The following is a 21352-nucleotide window of genomic DNA, read 5'->3' on the forward strand; positions in this document are numbered from 1 at the left end:
AGAAAGGATCGAGTGAGCGGATCAAGAGCGCGGGATATTTGTTCAGCTCATATATTTCTATACGACATGAAATTATAAACAATCCTAAACTGGATAAACCCTAAACACAACCAAGCGATTGTTTATGTCAACGAACTCAAGTGCTCACTGATATTTTAGGTGGTGGGGGGCGGGTGATTTACACAAATTGTTTGTCTATCTGCTCATTCAACATTCATCGCAATGTTTGCTTAAGCATTATTATTAAACAATATACTCTGCATCCCACGCCCAAGATCAAATTGTAAGCGATTTAAGTGCCGCCTATGCATACTATTTGATTGACGGCGGTGACGCCCAATCACAACAGCGTTTCTAGTTCCTCGCGTCGCATTCTACATGATTATTTGCCAACCCGCCTGTCATGTTCTACATCGCACTCAGCGCCCATTGGTCAGGCCGGTAAACGTCACTACCTCCAGGCCAATCGGGAGGCACTTCCGAACCGCTTGTTAATTCCCGCCCTCGCGCTGTATCTATTACATTCTTTCGCACTAGAACCAAAGATACTTTGTATCAGTCACGTATTTATCAGTTACATTCCCGCGCGCCATCAGGATATTATATCGAGATTAGTACATGCGCGCGAAATTGATCTGTTAGCCCCATTTTATGTTTGTGCTGCTGGAAAGCAGAAGGGAGGAAAAGAAGCTCCGTCACTTTGTTCCCGTCATCAGTGCATCCAGTGCACCCGTATCACCAGTAAACAGCAGGTAGGATGCGATGCTTTCTTGCGGTTACTGTATGCACATCTGATCCATGCTGTTCGCGGGAATACTGAAGTGTGTGGATGTAAACGTGTGTTTTTTTTACTAATGATGGTAGTTCTGTATTTTGTAGCTGATGTGCTAGAGCCATCACGCGTTATTGGCCTTGGTTATAGTAAAAGAAGATGGTGATACACATCTATTGCTATTCGCTGGCATTAGAGTTGATTCACACGAATTTAATATTGATGCATTAACCACTAAATAGATATTTATGATAATTTGTTGCAAAGCTTTTAAATGTATAGTTGGTGGCTGCGTGTTATTTATTTATTTATTTGCTCCGTGTGTGTGTTTTACCCGCCAGGTATTTGATCTGATTTACTAACATCGATTAGTTAACGATTAACATCACTGTTATGCAATATTTTCCCTGTCATTTACGTTGACAAGCACGTGCACTGATGTCTAAAACATGCTCCTTACGATTTGTTATATTTCATTTTAATGTTATTATTTTAATCTTTTTATCATTTATGTATCAAATGAGTACACGACAGGGTTCTAGTGTGCATTTTATCAATTGATTTAATGCGTTATTTAAAATTAGGTGAAAGGTCATTTCGTGCTGCGCCCTCTTATGGGCACTTTTGAAAGTGCGTCTTAAGGACCGTTCCTCGTTTTCATATTTTTCCTTCAGTGTAATTGAATTTGAATAAGTGAAATAAGGTGAATTAGGACACGTTTTTTATTTTCACAGAGAAAAGTCACACTAATAAGTAGAGTACCTAAATGAATGAGCTACTTTACATTTGTGCTTGTGCTTACCCTATTGAAAAAAGTCTCCCAGCTTTTTTTTTCCTGGTTTAGCAAGCTGGTCTAGATGTGATTTAGATTGTGTTTTTGTTTTTAAGCTGGTCAAGCTGGTGGGTCAGCTGGTCTTCTAGCCTGACCTGCTAAGTCCAGCTTGACCAGCTTAAAAACAAAGATGGGGGAGGACCGCCTTAAATCAGCTAAAACCAGCTAAAGTTGGTAGGGAATATATTTATAAATGCATTTCTGTTGTTTTGGTTCATATGAATAAATACATTTTGTGTCTAAATGTCTAAATGTGTAGGCATGCTGTTTTTAATTCTTTGACAATGTAAACATTCCTTTACCATAAGCTACTTAATGTAACCACACACATCGAGCATTTACAAATACTGTGGCAGTGTTTTTGTAAGCAGAATATTATATAGGTAGAGATGAGGGAACCATTTGCACTTGGTTGCTATAACGACACTGTTGCCATAGATACGTCTTGTCTGGATGTAGAAGATATATATAAATATATTGTGTCTGGTCTATCTGAACACATGCTATGACAATATAACAGCAGAAAGAATGAGAGTTCATTGGGACGTGCCAGAAAGTATCAGGCTGCTCATGATGTGGAAAATTTGACTGTAGTTCCTCATTAAATGAAAACCTCAACAGAAAAGTTTGTGTCAGCGATCAGTGTTTTGTTCATGAAGGATAATGCAATATGTCTCATATATAGATTTATACTAGATGGTGATGATCATTCAGAAACATACTTTACATATTGAGACTGAGGTGAGATGGGCGATTCACAGACTGCATAATGCCACTTTGCTGTAATGTTATTTGATTCTGCTGTTGTATAAGCTCGTCTTTCTCCATCTAGAAATGGCTGAAGCCCATCAGGCTGTGGCGTTTCAGTTCACCATAACTCCAGAGGGAATCGATCTTCAGCTATCCCATCAGGCCCTGAGACAGGTTTATCTGTCAGGTCTTCGCTCATGGAAGAAACGAGTCGTTCGGCTGAAGGTAAAGAGTACTGCAAATGGCTAAAAACATAATTTTGTGTGTGTGATGGGGTTGCAAAGGGGTGGAAAGTTTTCAGTAAATGTCCAGAAACTTTCTATTGGAAATTTTTTTAATTGAAAACTTAAAGGTGCAGTGTGTACATTTTAGTGGCATCTAGTGGTGAGGTTGCGCATTGCAACCAACGGCTCAGTCTACTGCTCACCCCTCATTTTTGAGACGCATAGAGAAGCTATGGTGGCCGCCACTGGGAAAAAAAACATGTCATAGTCGGACACAACTTAGGAAAAAAGTTTGTCCGTTAAGGGCTTTTGTACAAACAGGGCGGCACAAAATGGCGACTTCCACGTAAGGGACCCTCGGTGTATGTAGATAAAAAGTCTCATTCTAAGGTAATAAAAACATAACAGTTAATTATAAAAAGGTCTTTATACACCCCTAATGATATAGTTTTGTATATTATTTTGCATTTCTGTCAAGAGATCTTTCTAAAAATTACACACTGCACCTTTAATAGAAAATTATTGGAATTTTTTGGAAATGTAGGGAAATTTATATAAACTATATCATATACAATGATAAATAAACATTTTGTTTGGTCATAAGCAGACATGCATGCAAGATAATACAAATTTTGAAGAATCCTGGATTTATTTGATCAAAAATCTATTATGACTTTTAATATGACTTGCTTCTGTGGAAATCAAGGCATGGAAAATTGAAGGGAATATTATCTTATAGGGGGATGTTTTAGGCAACTCGGAAAATTTTTCAAATTCCCAGTTTATTCCCATTAATTCCCATATATTCCCATTAATTCTCATTGAAAGTATCTAGTCTTGAACATTTTCGAACTTTTACAACTCTACTCATGGCTCTTTTTCCTAATTTTTGTGTTCGTTTGTAATTCTTTCTCTCTTACAGAACAATGTGATCACTGGTGTGTATCCTGCTAGCCCGTCCTCCTGGCTGTTTGTTGTCATTGCTATCCTGGCGACCATGTACACACGCTCCGACCCCTCCATGGGTCTCATCGCTAAAATCCAGGAACATCTGCCAGTCAGGTACAAGAAGATGATTTATTGTTCTGTACCTTATACAAATATTATTTGATTGCATGCAAATTACAATTTTAATAAATCTAACAAATTGGAATGATCGGCAATGATCGGCAGTGCCAACATAGTTTGGTGTGACACACACTGAGAGATTATGTCATTGTGTGACTCGCTTTACAAAAGATTCACACCCATGCATTCTTGAAACTGAAAGGGGTGTGTACACTACACACCTTGATGTGGGTAAAAGCAAAAACAAGCGTGAAAGTCATATGTGATACATACAGTAAAAGGTTTATTAATGAAAAATAATATATTAGTATTAATATTTATTTAACCAACCTATGAGAGTGTTTGGTTAAACTAGAAATTACACCCTTTACTGCTATAATATTATAGTCAAATATTTTGACGTTTGTTTATTTGACTTCAGATAAAAGCATCTGCCAAATGACTACATGTAACTCTTGTCTTTCTTTCTAGTGATTCTCTAAGCATTCAATGTCGGACGGTGGTGTCCGCGGTGTTGTTCAGTACCCTCCTCTGGTTATCTCTCATCTTCACCATGAGACTTTGCCTGAAGCAGTTACTATCCTACCACGGCTGGATGTTTGAGCAACACGGGAACGTGTCCAACACCACCAAAATCTGGGCGGTTAGTAGTACAGTGGAATTATCAGACACACCTGACCTGACCTGAATCAGACACACCTGACCTTCAGCCACCCAACCAGTAACGGCAATCAAACACGTTTGTTTGTTTCAGGGCATGGTTCGGATTTTTTCTGGTAGGCAACCTCTGTTGTACAGCTATCAGGGGTCTCTGCCCAACCTGCCTGTACCCCCGGTGAAGGACACGGTCAAGCGGGTGAGCCCACTGTCGTCATTATTACCGCTAGCTTTATCACTGTGAACCCTCCTAATGGAGGTCGGTTATTAAAAGAAACCCCTTATGTTGGTGAGTTTTCAGCGGACCACTCACGTTTGCTTTACTGTGTGATCACACCAGCCGCGCATGAGGCGTGAAATTTGTGTCTAGTTTGCTGCTTGAACATTTTGAGTTTACTCGCTTCATTGGCGCGTTAAAGGCGCACATGAAATTCTAGTCATCAAGACATTCACGTGGAAATTTGCGTCATGGGAGGGGCTTCTGCGACTCCGCCTCCTTCCTGTAATCATGTCATTACTAGAGTAAGCTCCTGATTGGTTAACATGCCGTGTTTTCTGCCAAATTTTTCAGTTCAAATTTTTCAACTCACACATTTCCCATCGCAACTCTCAATTTGCGCCATTCATGCGAACTAGACGCACGAATGAGGCCTTAAGCGCGGTGCAGTAGAGACCTTCAGACGCGCGTCATCCGTATTGACATTGACTTAACATTGAAATCACTCGCGCTTGACGCCTCTACCGCGGCTGGTATGAACGCAGCATTAGAAGAGATTAGTTAAAGTATTTTTCCCTCTTTAGTACCTGGAATCCGTGCGTCCGCTGATGGACGATTCAGAATTTGAGAGGATGACCAATCTAGCCAAAGACTTTGAGAGCAGTCTGGGAAAGCGTCTCCAATGGTACCTCAAACTCAAAGCGATGTGGGCCTCCAATTATGTGAGTGCATCTAATACATTTAATATATCCAGGGTGCGATTTGTGAAAAAATCCAACTAAAGGCGTAAATGAACAACAGGGGATAAAAAAAAATCCGAAAAAATAATTAATCAGAATCAGAGATATAAAGACCAAAGGTGGGAATAATCCCTCCCAGCAAATCGCACCCTGTTATATCCATTTAATTTAGAGTTTCTTAATATTGTGTTTCTTTAAGGAGAGCTAATTTTTCTTGTGTCTGTATCTTTAAGGTCAGCGATTGGTGGGAGGAGTATATCTACCTGAGGGGGCGTGGCCCAATTATGGTCAACAGCAACTACTATGGAATGGTATTACATTTACTTACTTACTATTAAATACATCTGCATCAAACCCAATGAGCTGTTTTGTTATAAACCTACATACTGCATACTGTATGTAAGCAAGCAGATAAGCGTAGACTTTTTGGACATCATCAGTGAAGTGCTGTTTTATTACAGAACCAGAGTTTTAGTATCTCATAAATGTGCATCTGTTATTCTCAGGACTTCCTTTACGTGACACCAACACCGATTCAAGCCGCACGGGCAGGAAACACGCTGCACGCTTGCCTCTTGTACCGCAGGAAGCTCAACAGGGAGGAAATCAAACCTGTGAGTCCACATTACAGCACTGACAGATGGTGTCGGTAGGGATGGGGGGGAGTTAAATCTGCATCTGTCACCCCGAGCAATTGCAGAGATTGATCGCATGGCTTGTTTTTGCTGTGCATTGGATTTGGTTAAGCTACAGATGAGTAATGCAGACTGTGTGATAGATTCATGTATGTTAGGGACGAATTTGTCCAAAGATGTGACGTAAATCTATTATTTATTCAGCTGAGTACAGGCACGTGTGTGTTTACTGAGTTTGTGTATGTGTTTTCAAGGGGTCATATCACAGCAAATTAATTATTTGTAAAGTTCAGTGTATTCTAACAGTCACATCATGTATGTACCTGTAGTTCACTCAGATTGGTTTTAGGAAACGTCAGAACCATTATATGTGGGTGGGACAAGACCCACCCACTTTTTAAGACCAATGATATTGGAGAAATGCTCTAATAAATTAAACTCCATTCCACGTTTTAGCTACAGCCTTTACTTACATGCCTGCATCCTCAAATCCATTCTACTTGCCTCATTTAGAGTCCATATAAATTAAACTCCATTTCGCGTTTTCAATACCTAGCACCCACGAAACAATCAGTTAAGCAAAGCTTTTAGGCTATAAAAGCAATCGTTTAATTAAAAGGCACCAGAATACTACAGGGTTCCCACGGGTCCTTAAAATTCTTAAAAGTTTGTGAATCTGGGGGAAAAAATTCAAGGCCCTGGGAAGTTTTTGAAAAAACTATACATACATATAAACAGGTAATTGAAAGTGCTTGAATCTATTTTATGCAAGAAGTTTTCTGAAAAAAAATCCATATTATTCCCTGTATAGTGTGTTAATATCATAAAAATTCTACACGCGTGCTAAACTGTTCGCTTTAAATGCTGATATCTTTTGTATGCGAATGTTGATTCATACCAAAATGCTTTTTTGCATAGTTGTGTTTGACACATGTCTCGGGTTACGTATGTAATTGTTGTTCCCTGAAAAGGGAACGAGACGCTGCGTCTCCCTTGCCATACTTCCTGCGTCCCTGTAACGCCATCTTTGGCTATATTTCAGATAGCTATATACTTCCTAGCCCACGTGTCACCCTGTCTTTGTCGTTAAGCCTCACCATTGGTTGAATTTAATATACGCATGCAGACGCACTTACTCCTGGAGGTGTCCCCAAAGTGTCACCGCAGTGACGCAGCGCGAGTTCCCTCATAAGGGAACTGTAACATTGTATCTTAAAGGGTAACACGATGTAACCTTGCTCTAACTTGAAATGTGCCCCCACATTTAGTCCTTGAATTTGAGGGTATTGGACCCAGAAATTCCTTGAAGGTGTGGAACCCTGTACTAAAAAATGGCATCTACACCAGTAAATGCTTTGGATCACCCGCGCCCGTGAATCATAATATTCACAGTAATGAAATGAAAGTGAGAAATAGTTCTTAAAATGCACTTTAGAAGTGTCCAGAAGAGGGCGCAGAATGCAATGACCTTTAACCCAGTTTTAAATAATGCATTAAATCAATTAATAAAATGTGCACTAGAACCCTGTTGTGTTAAAATATGACCACCCACGTAAATATAATGTGAAGAATGGTAATCAATCATACAAGAGGTCATTACTGCCTTTGTTTACATGTAGACATTTAATTCTGAGGGTGGAAAATGCCTGTAAAGAATAACAAATAATCTCTCTCTCTCTTTCTCTCTCTCTCTCTCCATCAGAGTCGTGTACCAGGTTTAAATGTTCCTTTGTGTGCGGCTCAATGTGAGAGAATTTTCAACACCACACGAATTCCAGGAGAAGAGACAGGTAACACACAAACACGATGTGTGGTGCGATGAATTTAGTCTTTCAGCTGTTGGTCAAGATATCTTTGCTAATTTTTCTAAAAGTTTTTGTCTTTCATGTGATACTTCATTGTTTAGTCTTGTTACATATTGTGTTACAACGGCGTTACATCTTCTCAATATCTACTAAATATTTATAACACGTCCCTGGATTATTCATTCTGATTGGTCAGTTTCAGTATGTCCCATATCTCTTATTACGCCCTGCTTTTTCTTCCCACAGTATAAAACAAAATGAACTCAAATCATTATTTCATCTAAATTGTTTGTTCGGTAAGCTCATGTGGAAAACGCAGGATAAAAACCAAAACAAAATACACAGCCTTCACTTTCTATATTATTTTTACAATTCTTCTCATCCTTATCCACATCTATATTTTTTCATTCACTTTTGTTTGCTGGGACAACAATTATATTGTTATATTTAAAGTGATTTTTATATTTGTCAGTGCTTAAATTAGTGTGTGTGATGTTTGCTAGATTCGCAAGTTTAAAAACATCAGTCACACTCACACCCCTACTGGGACCGTCCTGGTTTATAACATACACAGAGCCTGACCCAGATACACAAACACCCCACACAGCAGGTTCTGTTTCTCTTCTCGTCTTAATGGAAAAGTACAGCCATTATTTACTCACCCACTTTCTTTCCTCGAATGCAACTTTTGATCTGGTTGGAGAAATTGAGAATGAATTTGTGCATAATAAAAGATTTGAAATGTTTTGTCCTCTGTGTGCACATTTAGATTCACTGGTCCACTGGCAGGACAGCGAGTATGTTGCAGTATTCCACAAAGGTCGGTATTTTCGGCTGTGGTTGTATCACGCCGGCCGTATGCTGTCGCCCAGAGAGATCGAACATCAGGTTCAGCTTATCATGGATGACCCGTCACCCCCTGCGCCGGGAGAGGCCAAACTCGCGGCTCTGACAGCGGGAGACAGGTACTGACGTACATCAACAGCTTTAATGACACATAGAGAAGTAAACATGCACAGTCAATGTACGTTTAAATACACACATAGCTTTTCTGGAGTCTAGCCAGGGTGCAGTGACAGAACGTCAACGATAAGGGTAACAGCCAAGCTAGAAACCACCAGCAACCACCTAAAAAAGGCCTGCTTTTCCTGACATATATGGCGATATTTTGTTTCCTGTGGTTTATATATGCAAAATACAAGTAATTGCCTTTGCTAGATTACTTGAAAAGCTTTGTTTAAGAGGAATTTACTTCTGCCCTACATTTCCTGTATTTCTTGTATAGCTCTTGGATTGCACCTTTAGGAAAATAGTTGTGTGATGTATTTCATACCTCTTGTCAAACAACCATTGCGTTATTTAAACTCCTTGAACATGTGTTGTTGTTACCACCATGTAAATTTGACTGCATCTTTGACTTATCTGTTGCTGAAAGATGGGGAAACAAGATATTGTGCAACCCTAACTTAAAACACCATAGAAACGGCATACTAATGCAGTAAACACTAAACTTATTAGCAAATGCATAGTGAACTAACCACTTTTGATCCTCTAGCATCATGTGCAAGCATAATTATGCAGTGTTTCCCACAGGATTTTGAGGAGACTGTGGTGGTGATGACGTCACCCGCTAATTAGGATATATGTGACGTCATCATATCGTGTTTGCGTTTGATCTAGTGTTGGCACCTGAAATATGTTTCACTTTTACTCTTTGATCTTTATCTGTATTTGATCGGTATTATATATCAAATTATATTTTAAGCCGAATTAAGCTGTTTTAAATAGTGAAATAAAACTGTAAATGGGAATCATGAAAATTCTATTTGTGGGGGCCAGTGTTGATTCTGTGGTGGGCCACCACAAATTAATCAATGTATGGGAAACACTGATTGTGTATGCAAAATTTAAAAATGTACTTGCGTACTTTAAATCTTTATGGGGCGGTTTCCTGGACAGGGTTTAGGTTAACCTTATTTATATCAGGTTTTTACAAACATACCTTACAAACACACTACAGGTGTGCATCTTGAGACAAAACAACATCACCGTTATATGTTAAAATTAGTCAGGACAAGGTGTTTTCAAATGAAAGCGGCTCAAACATGCATTTTAGTCTGGGACTAAAATAAGCCGTGTGTGGGAAACCGCACCTAAAGTTGGTTTCCTGGGCATGAATTAAAATGAGAGTTGGTCTAAATCTTTAGTTTTATTGTTTTAAAAGTTAACATACATAAAAGAAGCCAAGGTAATATAAAAAATATGAAAAATCTGGATATTAATAGATTTTGCCTGGGCGTGCAATTCACAGACTGCATGTTTGCAACTTGGTGCCATGTTGGAGAGCACTGACCTAGACTATGGAGATCTAAACTAGGAAAAACTGGATTTTTATTTAAATCTGTTTCAGAAAGCCATTTTGTAAGACTAATATTAGACTGTCTGGGAATCTGTATGGCCCAGTTTGGCAGACAGGTCTAGTCCTTTAAGTCTAGTCTCACACTAAAATGAATGTATGAGCTGTCTTAACTGAAAACAACTTGAACTGACATAACTTGTAATATATCAATACCAGTACATTTGTCTTAAGATGCACACCAGTAATATTCTTTCTAATATTTTTTAGGTTTATGAAAGGTACTTAAATGTACCTAAGGCCTAATCCTGGCTTAGTCTGTGAAACTGGGTTTATATGATGAGCTCGGATGCAAAAGCCGCTAAATGCCACCTGCCATCAAAAATTACACTGCAAAAAATGACTTTCTCACTTAGTATTATTGTCTTGTTTTCAGTAGAAATATCTAAAAATTCTTAAATTAAGATGCTTTTTCTTGATGAGCAAAATGACCTAAGTAAATAAGTCTAGTTTTAAGACAAATAATATACAATTTAAGTGAAATTGTTCTTAAAACAAGCAAAATTATCTGCCAATGGGGTGAGAAAAAACATTGTGAAATAAGATTTCCTTTTTCTTAAAAACTTAATTCAAGTAAAATTTTCTCACTCCATTGGCAGTTATTTTTGCTTGTTTTAAGCACAAATTCACTTAAGTTGTATATTTTTTGTCTGGAAACTAGTATTGTTTTCTTAGGTCATTTTGCTCATCAAGAAAATACATCTTGATTTAAGAATTTTTAGGTATTTCTACTGAAAACAAGACAAAAATACTAAGTAAGAAAGTCATTTTTTGCAGTGTAGATAATGATATTAAAGGTGCAGTGTGTAAAGTTTAGCTACATCTAGTGGTGAGGTTGTGAATTGCAACCAACGGCTTAGTCAACTGCTCACCCCTAACTTTTGAAACGCATAGAGAAGCTACTGTAACATACAAACATGTCATTGTCGGAGACAACTTAGTAAAAAATTGTCCTTTAAGGGCTTCTGTAGAAAGCCATGTATAAGGGGACCCTCAATGTATGCAGATAAAAAGGTCTCGTTCTAAAGTAATAAACACATAACGGGTTATTATGAAAGATCTTTATTCACCCGTGATAATATAGTTTTGTATATTATTTTGCATTTCTGTCAGAAGATCCTTTTAAAAAGTACACCCTGCACCTTTAAACGAAGGCTTCTGGCATTATATTTAAATTCAATTGTATTTATATAGCACTTTGCACAATTGTTCACATTCTTTTAAGCAGCTTTACATTAATAAAAGCAAGAAAAAAACACTGAAAAATCAGGGGACAACCAGAGTAGCATCAGCTAAAGTTTAACTGTACTAGCGAGCGGAGTAATAATGTAACTTATAGAAAAGAGTTCAGGCAATGTTAGCTGAATCCCTAGGGGTTGAAAAAACTCCTAGGAGAAAAAAACTAATTTATCTAATTTATGTGGGGGTCTTATGGAGAAAAAACCTTGAGAAGGGTTCCCACTAGTCCTTGAAATCCTTGAAAAGTTGTGAATCTCGGAGAAACAATTCAAGGCCCTGGGAAGTTTTTGAAAATATACTTACATAGATACAGGTCACTAAAAGTGCTTGAGTCTATTTTATGCAAGAAGTTTTCTGGAAAAAAAATCCAATCCAAAATGTAGTGGAGGATAATATCATAAAATTCTAGACTTTTTAAGCACATGCTTTTATCTTCTGTATGTAAATGTTGATTCATACCAAAATGCTTTTTTGCATAGTTGTGTTTGTCACATGAAAACGTCTCGGGTTACGTATGTAACTGTTGTTCCCTGAGAAGGGAACGAGACGCTGCGTCTTCCTTGCCAACCTTCCTGTGTCCCTGTAACGCCGTCTTTGGCGATATTTCAGATAGCGATATACTTGTTGGCTCCCGCGTTACCCTGTTTTTGTCGTTAAGCCTCACCATTGGTTGAATTTGATATACACATTCCGACACACTTACCCCTGGTGGCGTCTCCAAAGTGTCACTGCAGTGACGCAGCGCAAGTTCCCTCAAAAGGGAACTGTAACAATGTATCTTAAAAGGTAACACGATGTAACCTTGCTCTCACTTGAAATGTGTCCCCACATTTAGTCCTTGAATTTGAGGATATTGCACCTGGAAAGTTATTGAAAGGTCCTTGAATTTGAAGTTAGCCAAGGTGTGGAAACCCTGCTTGAGAGAGAACCAGGCATAGCTGATTCTATGGAGGATATATGTATATCACTTGGAGGGTTTTGCATCTGAGCTTTTCATATGTTTTATATCTTTGACTAAGCTTAAAGCAGGTCCGCACATTTAAAATGTTTTTAACGTTAAACAGACGGCTGCCCTTGAACATTTAGAGTTCTGCTTCATGCACACTACACACTTTTTATCAGTCTGCTGGTAAACAAGGTCATGTTTACATGTTTCCATGTTGTGTGATAAACTATTCACTGAATCTGCTAAAGGTTGTCAGGGTCATGATGACATCGAACCTTTGACACACATTCAACTTGTTAACGTATTCAATTCGTGTTCAGACGCTTGGTAGCAAGTACATCACACCAGAAAATGTGATTTGTTTTACATTTGAATTCATACACACCCTTATAATCTTCATAATAAAACTAAACAAAACTGTGGTTAGTCAATAAAAATAGCACACAGTCTGTCTGTGGTCTAAAATGGGCTGCAAAGCAGACAATATGCAATTACAATGAATAGAAGCGCAATTAAATCCCACTGGCATAGGTTACTACCCAGTGCTTAAGTGTTTTTGATTATATTTCCCAGAATCCCTTGGGCTCAAGCCAGGAAGGAATTTTTCAGCTCGGGGGTGAATAAGAGATCCCTGGACTGTATCGAGAAAGCGGCGTTCTTCGTTACCCTCGATGACGATGAGCAAGGCATGATGGGAGACGACCCAGCTGGTAATCTGGATCGGTATGCCAAGTCCCTGTTACACGGCAAGTGCTACGACAGGTGAGTTCAAAGCTGTCCGTTAGTTACATAACAAGTGAGGCATGTCGTCTTAATCAAAACATTCACCTGTATTGCTATATATTGCTCTCCGTGTCTCAGGTGGTTCGATAAGTCCTTCACTGTGGTGATTTATAAGAACGGAAAGAACGGCCTGAATGCCGAACACTCTTGGGCTGATGCACCTGTGATGGCTCACCTGTGGGAGGTATTACTGCTGCACATACAACACACCCATAACCATAAATATTAAGATTAATGGGTGTCACTTTATTTTCGCTGAGCAGGTCATAAATACTTGGGTTGGGCTCTGTTTACCTGCGCCTGGAATCATAAATACCATTCGTAACATATTAGCAACCACATAACAATTTTAAATTCCTTAGCAGCCCCAAAGCAACTTGTAAAATGTCTGTAACCGTTTTTAAAACATCACTCACAACATCTTATGATCAAAGCAGATGTTCATCATCTCTCGCTCTCTCTCTCTCTCTCTCAGTATGTGATGACTACAGATAGTTTCCACCTTGGTTATAATGAAGAAGGTCATTGTAAAGGTGAAGTGGACCCGTCCCTGCTGCGGCCTCAGCGACTCACCTGGGATATACCTGCGCAGGTGCAAACACAGCAACATGCAGGGTTCCCACAGGTCCTTGAAATCATTGAAAGTTGTGAATCTGGGGGAAAACATTTAAGGAAGTTTTTGAAAATGTACATACATAGATCATTAAAAGTGCTTGAATCTATTTTACTGGGGGAAAAATCCATATTGTTCCCTGTGTAGTGTAGGATAATATCATAAAAGTTCTAGACTTTTTAAGCACACGTGCTTTAAATGCTTATATCTTCTGTATGCGAATGTTGATTCATACCAAAATGCCTTTTTGCATAGTTGTGTTTGACATATGAAAACGTCTCGGGTTACGTATGTAACTGTTGTTCCCTGACAAGGGAACGAGACGCTGCGTCTCCCTTGCAATACTTCCTGCGTCCCTGTAACGCCGTCTTTGGCAATATTTCAGATAGCGATGTACTTCCTGGCTCCTGTGTCACCCCGTCTTTGTCGTTAAGCCTCACCATTGGTTGGATTTGATATACACATTCAGACCCCTGGAGGCGTCCCCAAAGTGTCACCGCAGTGACGCAGCGCGAGTTCCCTCGAAAGGGAACTGTAACAATGTAACTTAAAAGGTAACACAATGTAACCTTGCTCTCACTTGAAATGTGTCCACACATTTACTCCTTGAATTTGAGGGTTTTGGACCTGGAAAGTCCTTGAAAGGTCCTTGAATTTGAAGTTAACTTCAGTGGTGTGGGAACCCTGAACATGTCCCAATGTTTACCTTCTCTCTGTACAGTATATAGTGACACTTAATTAAGCCACTGAATAATTGATTTTTTTCATTGTGATTTAGTGTCAGGAGCGCGTGGAGAAGTCTCTCACCGTGGCGCAGGCTCTGGCCGACGATATCGACTTTCATGTGTACCCCATACAAGAATTTGGCAAGGGCGCCATCAAGAAGTGCAAAATCAGTCCTGATGCCTTTATTCAGATCGCCCTACAGCTGGCATATTACAGGGTAACACTAAAACAAACATGATTTCATACATTTTACTACTTTGTTTGCAATAATAAATATAAATAAACCTCACAAGAAGGAAAATTATTTGAACGCATCTATATCTGTATGTAGCTACATTGATGAATGTTTCCTTTCATCCCTTAATCCAGAATCGAGGCACATTCTCTCAGACTTACGAAGCATCTATGACGCGTTTGTTTCGCGAGGGCCGTACCGAAACTGTTCGTTCCTGCACCATTGAGAGCTGTGCTTTTGTGAAAGCATTTGAGAACGGAGAGGTAACGCATGCCTGCTATCTTTAAAGTTTTAAACGACACGTTCATGCATGCACATGTAACCTATATAATATAAACTAAACTAAAATCTCTCCATCTCGTGTAGAGTAAGGACGTGTGTAGACGTCTGTTCCGTACAGCGGCTGACAAGCATCAGAATCTCTACAGGCTGGCTATGACGGGTGCGGGGATAGACCGACACCTGTTCTGCCTCTACATCGTCTCCAAATACCTGGGAGAGGAGTCGCCCTTCCTCAAGGAGGTGTGTGATATTATCTTTAGTTAATTAAGAGGTTCAAATTATTTGATCCTTTTCCAGACAGCAGGCGACTCCGGGCCGGATCTGCACTGAAGTCGAGGCGGATCTGGCTCGGAGTCGTCTGCTGTCTGAGTTATCTCCAAATACCTTTCTAGTTGTCTAGCTCTAAAATGTTCTGATGTAATATGTGTTGGTAACGTTTATATGTTTATTCCTAAGGTTCTCTCTGAAACCTGGCGTCTCTCCACCAGTCAGACTCCTCTCCAGCAGGTGGAGCTGTTCGATTTCGTTAATCACCCTGAATACACCACCTGTGGTGGAGGATTTGGTCCAGTGAGCAGAATTTGTGCTACTTTATAAATTTAAAATAGGAATGTTAAAAGATTAATCGGGATTAATCACATACAAAAATAAAATGTTGTGTTTGCATAATATATTTGTGTGTGTGTGTTGCGTGTAATTATTATGTGTTTATAAATGTTTATTTATGTATATATTTTTATATAATCTATATAAAATATAAAAAAATATATGTAAATGTTTTCTAAATACATGCATGTAAGTATTTATATATACAAAATAATTACACACAGTGCACACACATATATTATGCAAAAACAAACTTTTATTTTGTATGCAATTTATTGCAATTAATCTTTTGACAGCCCTAATTTAGAATTTACTCACCAGTCACATTTACTTATAATGCACATGCTTCTCTTTCAACATTCGATTTGGTGTGCTCTTGACAGGTGGCAGATGATGGCTATGGCGTGTCTTACATCATCATTGGAGAAAACATGATCAACTTGCATATTTCCAGCAAGTTCTCCTGCCCTCAAACTGTTAGTATATTACGTCTTCTCTTACAAGTCCTAGCCATGCAACTCAAATTTTTTTTTTTAAGTCAATCAGAATTTTTTCCCTGTCATTATGTCTGGTGATAGATCGATATATTGCAGTGGCCAATATATCGACAGATATTTGGATAATTTATCTTATAATCGGCATCGTCAACTTTTCTGTTACTTATTTGTTGTTTGTAATGAAAAGACACTTAGATGTAAAACCAAAGTCGTCTTATTCGAACAGTACCATGAGATGTCAAATCCATATTAATTATGTCTTTTTTAATTATGTTTTAAGTACTTTAAAATGCAACTAATCGATAAAACCTATAAAAATCGATAACAGATTTTTTTTTGTCAAAGAATCTCATTATCGATTCGTCACATGCTCTGGCAAAACCAATGGACAGTGCGGACACACGTCCGCTTCATACAGCGCGAGCTGCACATTTGTCAGGCGCTGCTTTCTCACCACGCAACCAGCTTGTTTAAAAACAAAGCAGTGTTGCCAGGTCCCAATTCGTTTTTTATTTATACTGTGACTTTTAAAGATGTTTTACTATTTAAAAGCTGCACAATTTTATTCAAGGCCCTATATGTCAAAATCCAAAATATATATATATAGGGTTAGATTTCATATTTGTTTAAGCAGGTTATTTAATATACAGGTTTCTCTATGCTTTTGTCTATATTTAACCCATGTTCGCTTGGAGTTGGGGTTAGAGATGGGGTTTGGGTTAGGATGTAATTTTTATATAACAAAAAGTTGTTCTAACCCTAAACCCAAGCGACAATGGGGAAAAAAAACAGAAAACAAATGAGAAAACAATAATAAAACGAAACGATTCGCCATGTGGGTGAGTGGGAGGGACTGGCGTATCATATGCATATATATAAGTGTGTGGCTTTTGCACAAAGTACACTTCTACATGTAAATACCCTAATTTAGTCACTTATATAGCTTTAATAAGGGGAGAAAATGATTTTAAATTATTGTTTTTATCCGATTAGTCGATTAATCAAAAAATAATTGCACGATTAATCGATTATTAAAATAATCGTTAGTTGCAGCCCTATGCATAACAAATTACATTTGTGTTATATCTGCCTCATATCGGCCAATACTGCTTTATTAATATCCGCATCGGCTATTAAAAAAAAACATATAGTTCGACCACAAATAATGACACGAAGGTCCTTGAAATTTTAGTTATTTATTGGTTGAACTCGTTTTTTAAATAGTTATGTGGAGTGAAAATTTGTGTCCAATAAGATTTGTCGGTGAGGCTATCTATTATCAAAGTTTTGTTGCCATTTTGAAATAAAACAGAAGCTTGAATGATTCATTGCTGTACTGTGCCACAAATGACATATTTTTACATGAAAATATACTAGTTTAGTTCTAATCTTTTGCATTCACATCTTCTCTATTTAAGGACTCGCATAAGTTCGGATCCCAGATCGTTCAAGCCCTGAAAGACCTCCTGAAGTTGCTGTCACCAGAAAAGTCCGACCCATCCAAACCCGAGCAGAACCACTTTCAGAGCAAAAAAGACCTGTAGGGGTGGAAATCATATACAACAAGAAAACAGAAGGTCACATAAGTGTGTGTGTATGCGTGTGTGTTTGCGTGTGTGTGTGTGTTGAATGCATGTATAAATCATACAATTTTGCATCCCTACATTCCATGCTTGTGTAAAAATGCATCGATGCCATGAAGCCATGAACAACATAAGAATGTATCAATGGTGGAAGTTGCTTCGTCATTAAAAATGAGAAGAAGTGAGATTATAGTTGAATAGTGGAGGAAGATGTTTCTAACCGTATGAGGGCCAGTTGCCTGGATAACTTAGATTCAGTTTGCCCCTAATTCTTATATGAAGCTTTAAAGTGGTTTAGTATATGCATATATTACCACAAAAATAATGAGTGTTTAATGGATGAAGATCTTACTCGCAAGTATAAACAGGATCACACTGCCGTATCACCTCTGTATGTTCTGATGAAGGCACTTTAATCTGCTGTTACACAGTTATAATCACATCACGGGTCATGTTAAGCTCGATTGAAATTATACTTGAAATCTGGAGCAGAGCTTCATTACGGTTACAGTGACTTATGACTCAAAATAATACACGTGACTGCAGTGTGAATATGATTGATTTTTGTGGCATGTTGATCTCACTAAGACATTCGTTTTATAGTGTTTTTTTTATCGTTATTATTTAAATGTGCTATTTACCTTTGACATAAAGTCAAAAATAACCCAATAACTTTATACTTATTCACTGTGTTTAGTAAGTTTGAGTTGTTTATGTTACAGCAAAAGTTTAATGGCATTAAAAGGAAGTAACACCCAAGGAGGAAACGCATTAACACATTTTTGTTAACATCTCAGATTTTTATTTTAACTATAATGTGAGGTATAATTCATGTTTACTGTGGTACAAAAAATGCAACAAACTAAAAGTTGAATGAATCAGTTTAAGATAAGAGGCATTTAACAAAAATGTTAAAACCTCTTCCGTCCGTTTATACAGCACTTAAAACGTTAATATTTTGTGAAGGATATGTGATGACTGATTTGAGATTTTACAGTAAAACCACACGGCTGGTTCACATACATCAATAACCTCAAAAAACTGCAAAACACAATCTGCATTAAATAAATCATTCGGTATTATTGTACGCCCGCTGCTTTACCACTGACACACATCATCTTAGTGTTGCTTTATTAAGACGTAGATGAATGAAATCTTGGTAAGGGCTTCCTGACCTTTCAGTTTTAGTTTCATTCTGCGTTCTTTTGGCAGCTGTAACTGTAGACATTCAGCATTGTTTATTTGGCACTTACTCCTTATTATGAAGTTGCCTTTCGATTTTTTGATTTCACAACTCCTAGATATGGTCATTGTGAGAATATTACTATGTATTATCCAAGTCTTATCTTACTATGACATAATGCTTTTACACCCTATGCTGTATATCTTACTTGAGTTTAAACCTCACATATGTTTTTTTATTGTTGTCGTTTATAACTATTGTTATTATTCTATTAACTTGAAACTGAAAACAATAGCAATGCAAAAGTTTGTGCTGATGTTAGTCTGGAAAGGCGAATATTTTACCTCATCTGTCTTATGAATGTTCATCCAGAGATCTCTTCTGTTCTGGGCCAGTACTGTATTCGCTGTCTGCTTGTCTTTTCCTCCGATTCAGTTTCAGATCATCTGTGTATTGCAAAGCTTTACTCTTTCTCTCTGATAATCTTTCATTCCTTTACATGTTATATCTGAATGGAAAGTTGTAAAGACAAGCTCACTTTTTTAATTAAAATGGTTTAAGCACACGTGTGTTTGTGGTGTTATTATTTCCACGGGCCAAGGTTTTTTTTCAGACATTGAATTTTATATATTTCATGTCCAAATCATGGAATATCAAGGATTTTGTTTGTTGCTTTAAATTTAAGTTTCCATTAATCAAAATCTGCTTGTTAACTTGTGACATAAGGAAAACCATTTCCGAGTCCAATCCTCCACTACTGACTACAATCAGGGTTCCCACGGGTCCTTGAAATCCTTGAAAGTTTGTGAATCTGGAGGGGGGGGGATTTAAGGCCCTGGGAAGTTTTTGAAAATATACATACATGGATACAGGTCATTGAAAGTGCTTGAACCTATTTCATGCAAGAAGTTTTCTGGGAAAAAATCCATATTATTCTCTGTGTAGTGTAGGATAATATCATAAAAATTCAAGACTTTTTAAGCACACCTGCTAATCTGTTTGCTTTAAATGTCAAAAAAGTTGTGTTTGACATAAAAACGTCTCGGGTTATGTAACTGTTGTTCCCTGAGAGGGGAATGAGACGCTGTGTCTTTGGCAATATTTCAGATAGCGATATACTTCCTGGCTCCCGCGTCACCCTGTCTTTGTCGTTAAGTCTCATCATTGGTTGAATTTGAATTACGCATTCAGACGCATTTACCCCTGGAGGTGTCCCCAAAGTGTCACTGCAGTGACGCAGCGCAAGTTCCCTTGAAAGGGAACTGTACCAATGTATCTTTAAAAGTAACACAATGTAACCTTGCTCTCACTTGAAATGTGTCCCCACATTAAGTCCTTGAATTTGAGGGTATTAGACCTGGAAAGTACTTAAAAAGGTCCTTGAATTTGAAGTTAGCCAAGGTGTGGGAACACTGTACAATACAAAAGCTGTTTATTGGCTCTGTTTATTCATTTTACACTTTTAAGCTACATTTTTATAAACTCACGGCATACCAGACATAGGCCCTGAAAATTTAGCTTTTTAGTCCATGAATGTTTGGGAAATATCAGGGAATTTGACATTTGACTTGGGAGTGGGAATCCTGATAGAAGGGCTGTCTGGTTGTTTGTGTGATTGAATTAATGTGACAACCGTTCCGTTTTATTCATTTCCTTTTCTCCTCTTCTATTATTATAGTATTTTAGTTCAATTCCTTACAATTTTCTGTTTGATGATGGAAAAAAGTAACTGGCACAAAATTGAAAGTACATAATATATAATCATTAACAGATTATTATTATTTTTTATTTCTTGTGTGATATTGCTTTAATATACATTTAGATAAAAAATGTCAAAAGTTAAAAATAGTACAGTTCAATGAACAAATCTTTATATAGAAAAACTGAAATACTGGATTGTTTTTATTTATATTCAATGTAGGTGATTTTTTTACTGACACCAATTTGCACGTTCAGTCCTGTTTCAATGTAAATGTTGAATAGACATCATCGCTCTGGTTTTGTTTCAGTGTGAAACCGGATTCTTCAGCGATCTCTTTCACTCTCTCAGCAAAACCTGACACCTGCTCTTTTGAGAGGTCCAACAGATAGCTAAAGAAAACGGGAAGATCAGATGTATAATACTTGAAAAAGATACTCTTCAGAGTAAGGATTATTTGTGTGTGTGTGTGATGAGAGACTTACTTTGCCATCTCTACAACCAGTACAGCATCGGGTGCTGCAATCTGTCTCAGAGATGAATCAATCTGAGGAACCATACTGAGAGAGAGAGAGAGACTGTTATCATTACTGAATCTAGTTCAGTGTAGTGGTTTCTATTTTCTCTTTGATGAGTTACCTGGCTGAACAGAAGATGGTGTTAAACAGGTTTCTGTATCTGTTTTTAAGAGGAAGTTTGGTGAGAGAGTCTGGAGACAGAAAAGAGACTTTCACCCCGTTTAAATTCATCAAATCTGTGAAAACACACAGAAGCAGAAGTAAATGATAGCAAAACAGCAAGAGATTTATATGGTTACAAGATTTCACTGTTTATGTATTTATTT

The 21352-nt window shown here is 37.9% G+C and overlaps 2 protein-coding genes across 3 annotated transcripts in view; one reads left to right on the plus strand and one right to left on the minus strand.

The window, feature by feature from the left end:
* Window positions 1-491: 491 nt before the first annotated feature.
* LOC129426039 (carnitine O-palmitoyltransferase 1, liver isoform) lies at window positions 492-19374 on the plus strand. The gene is made up of 19 exons (XM_055182157.2): window positions 492-752; window positions 2437-2579; window positions 3501-3640; window positions 4118-4289; window positions 4401-4502; window positions 5105-5242; window positions 5494-5571; window positions 5767-5874; window positions 7598-7685; window positions 8470-8665; window positions 12875-13063; window positions 13163-13268; window positions 13560-13676; window positions 14476-14640; window positions 14793-14921; window positions 15025-15180; window positions 15397-15510; window positions 15930-16022; window positions 17462-19374. Exons 2-19 carry the CDS (start codon window positions 2439-2441, stop codon window positions 17585-17587), a joined length of 2358 nt encoding a protein of 785 aa, XP_055038132.2. The 5' UTR covers window positions 492-752; window positions 2437-2438; the 3' UTR covers window positions 17588-19374.
* A 1175-nt stretch (window positions 19375-20549) lies between these two features.
* Window positions 20550-21352, minus strand: part of dnaaf3 (dynein axonemal assembly factor 3) — a 28891-nt gene continuing 28088 nt past the window's right edge. The window contains exons 10-12 of one of the 2 annotated variants that reach the window (XM_073864155.1): window positions 21148-21262; window positions 20994-21068; window positions 20550-20900 (exon numbers count right to left, since the gene is read on the minus strand). In XM_073864155.1, coding sequence (XP_073720256.1) covers window positions 20762-20900; window positions 20994-21068; window positions 21148-21262 — 329 coding nt within the window. In that variant the 3' untranslated portion in view covers window positions 20550-20761. The remainder of the gene's footprint in view (window positions 20901-20993; window positions 21069-21147; window positions 21263-21352) is intronic. The other variant, XM_073864157.1, reaches the window with a different exon arrangement.

This window comes from Misgurnus anguillicaudatus, chromosome 25 (genome assembly GCF_027580225.2).
Source record: "Misgurnus anguillicaudatus chromosome 25, ASM2758022v2, whole genome shotgun sequence".
NCBI lineage: Eukaryota > Metazoa > Chordata > Actinopteri > Cypriniformes > Cobitidae > Misgurnus > Misgurnus anguillicaudatus.

Excerpts from the sequence above, each read along its gene's own strand:
- LOC129426039 (XM_055182157.2), top strand. The coding sequence starts at position 2,439 with ATGGCTGAAGCCCATCAGGCTGTGGCGTTTCAGTTCACCATAACTCCA. Across the intron at positions 3,641-4,117 it reads CAGGAACATCTGCCAGTCAG|TGATTCTCTAAGCATTCAAT; the intron begins GTACAAGAAGAT and ends CTTTCTTTCTAG. Across the intron at positions 14,922-15,024 it reads AAGCATTTGAGAACGGAGAG|AGTAAGGACGTGTGTAGACG; the intron begins GTAACGCATGCC and ends CATCTCGTGTAG.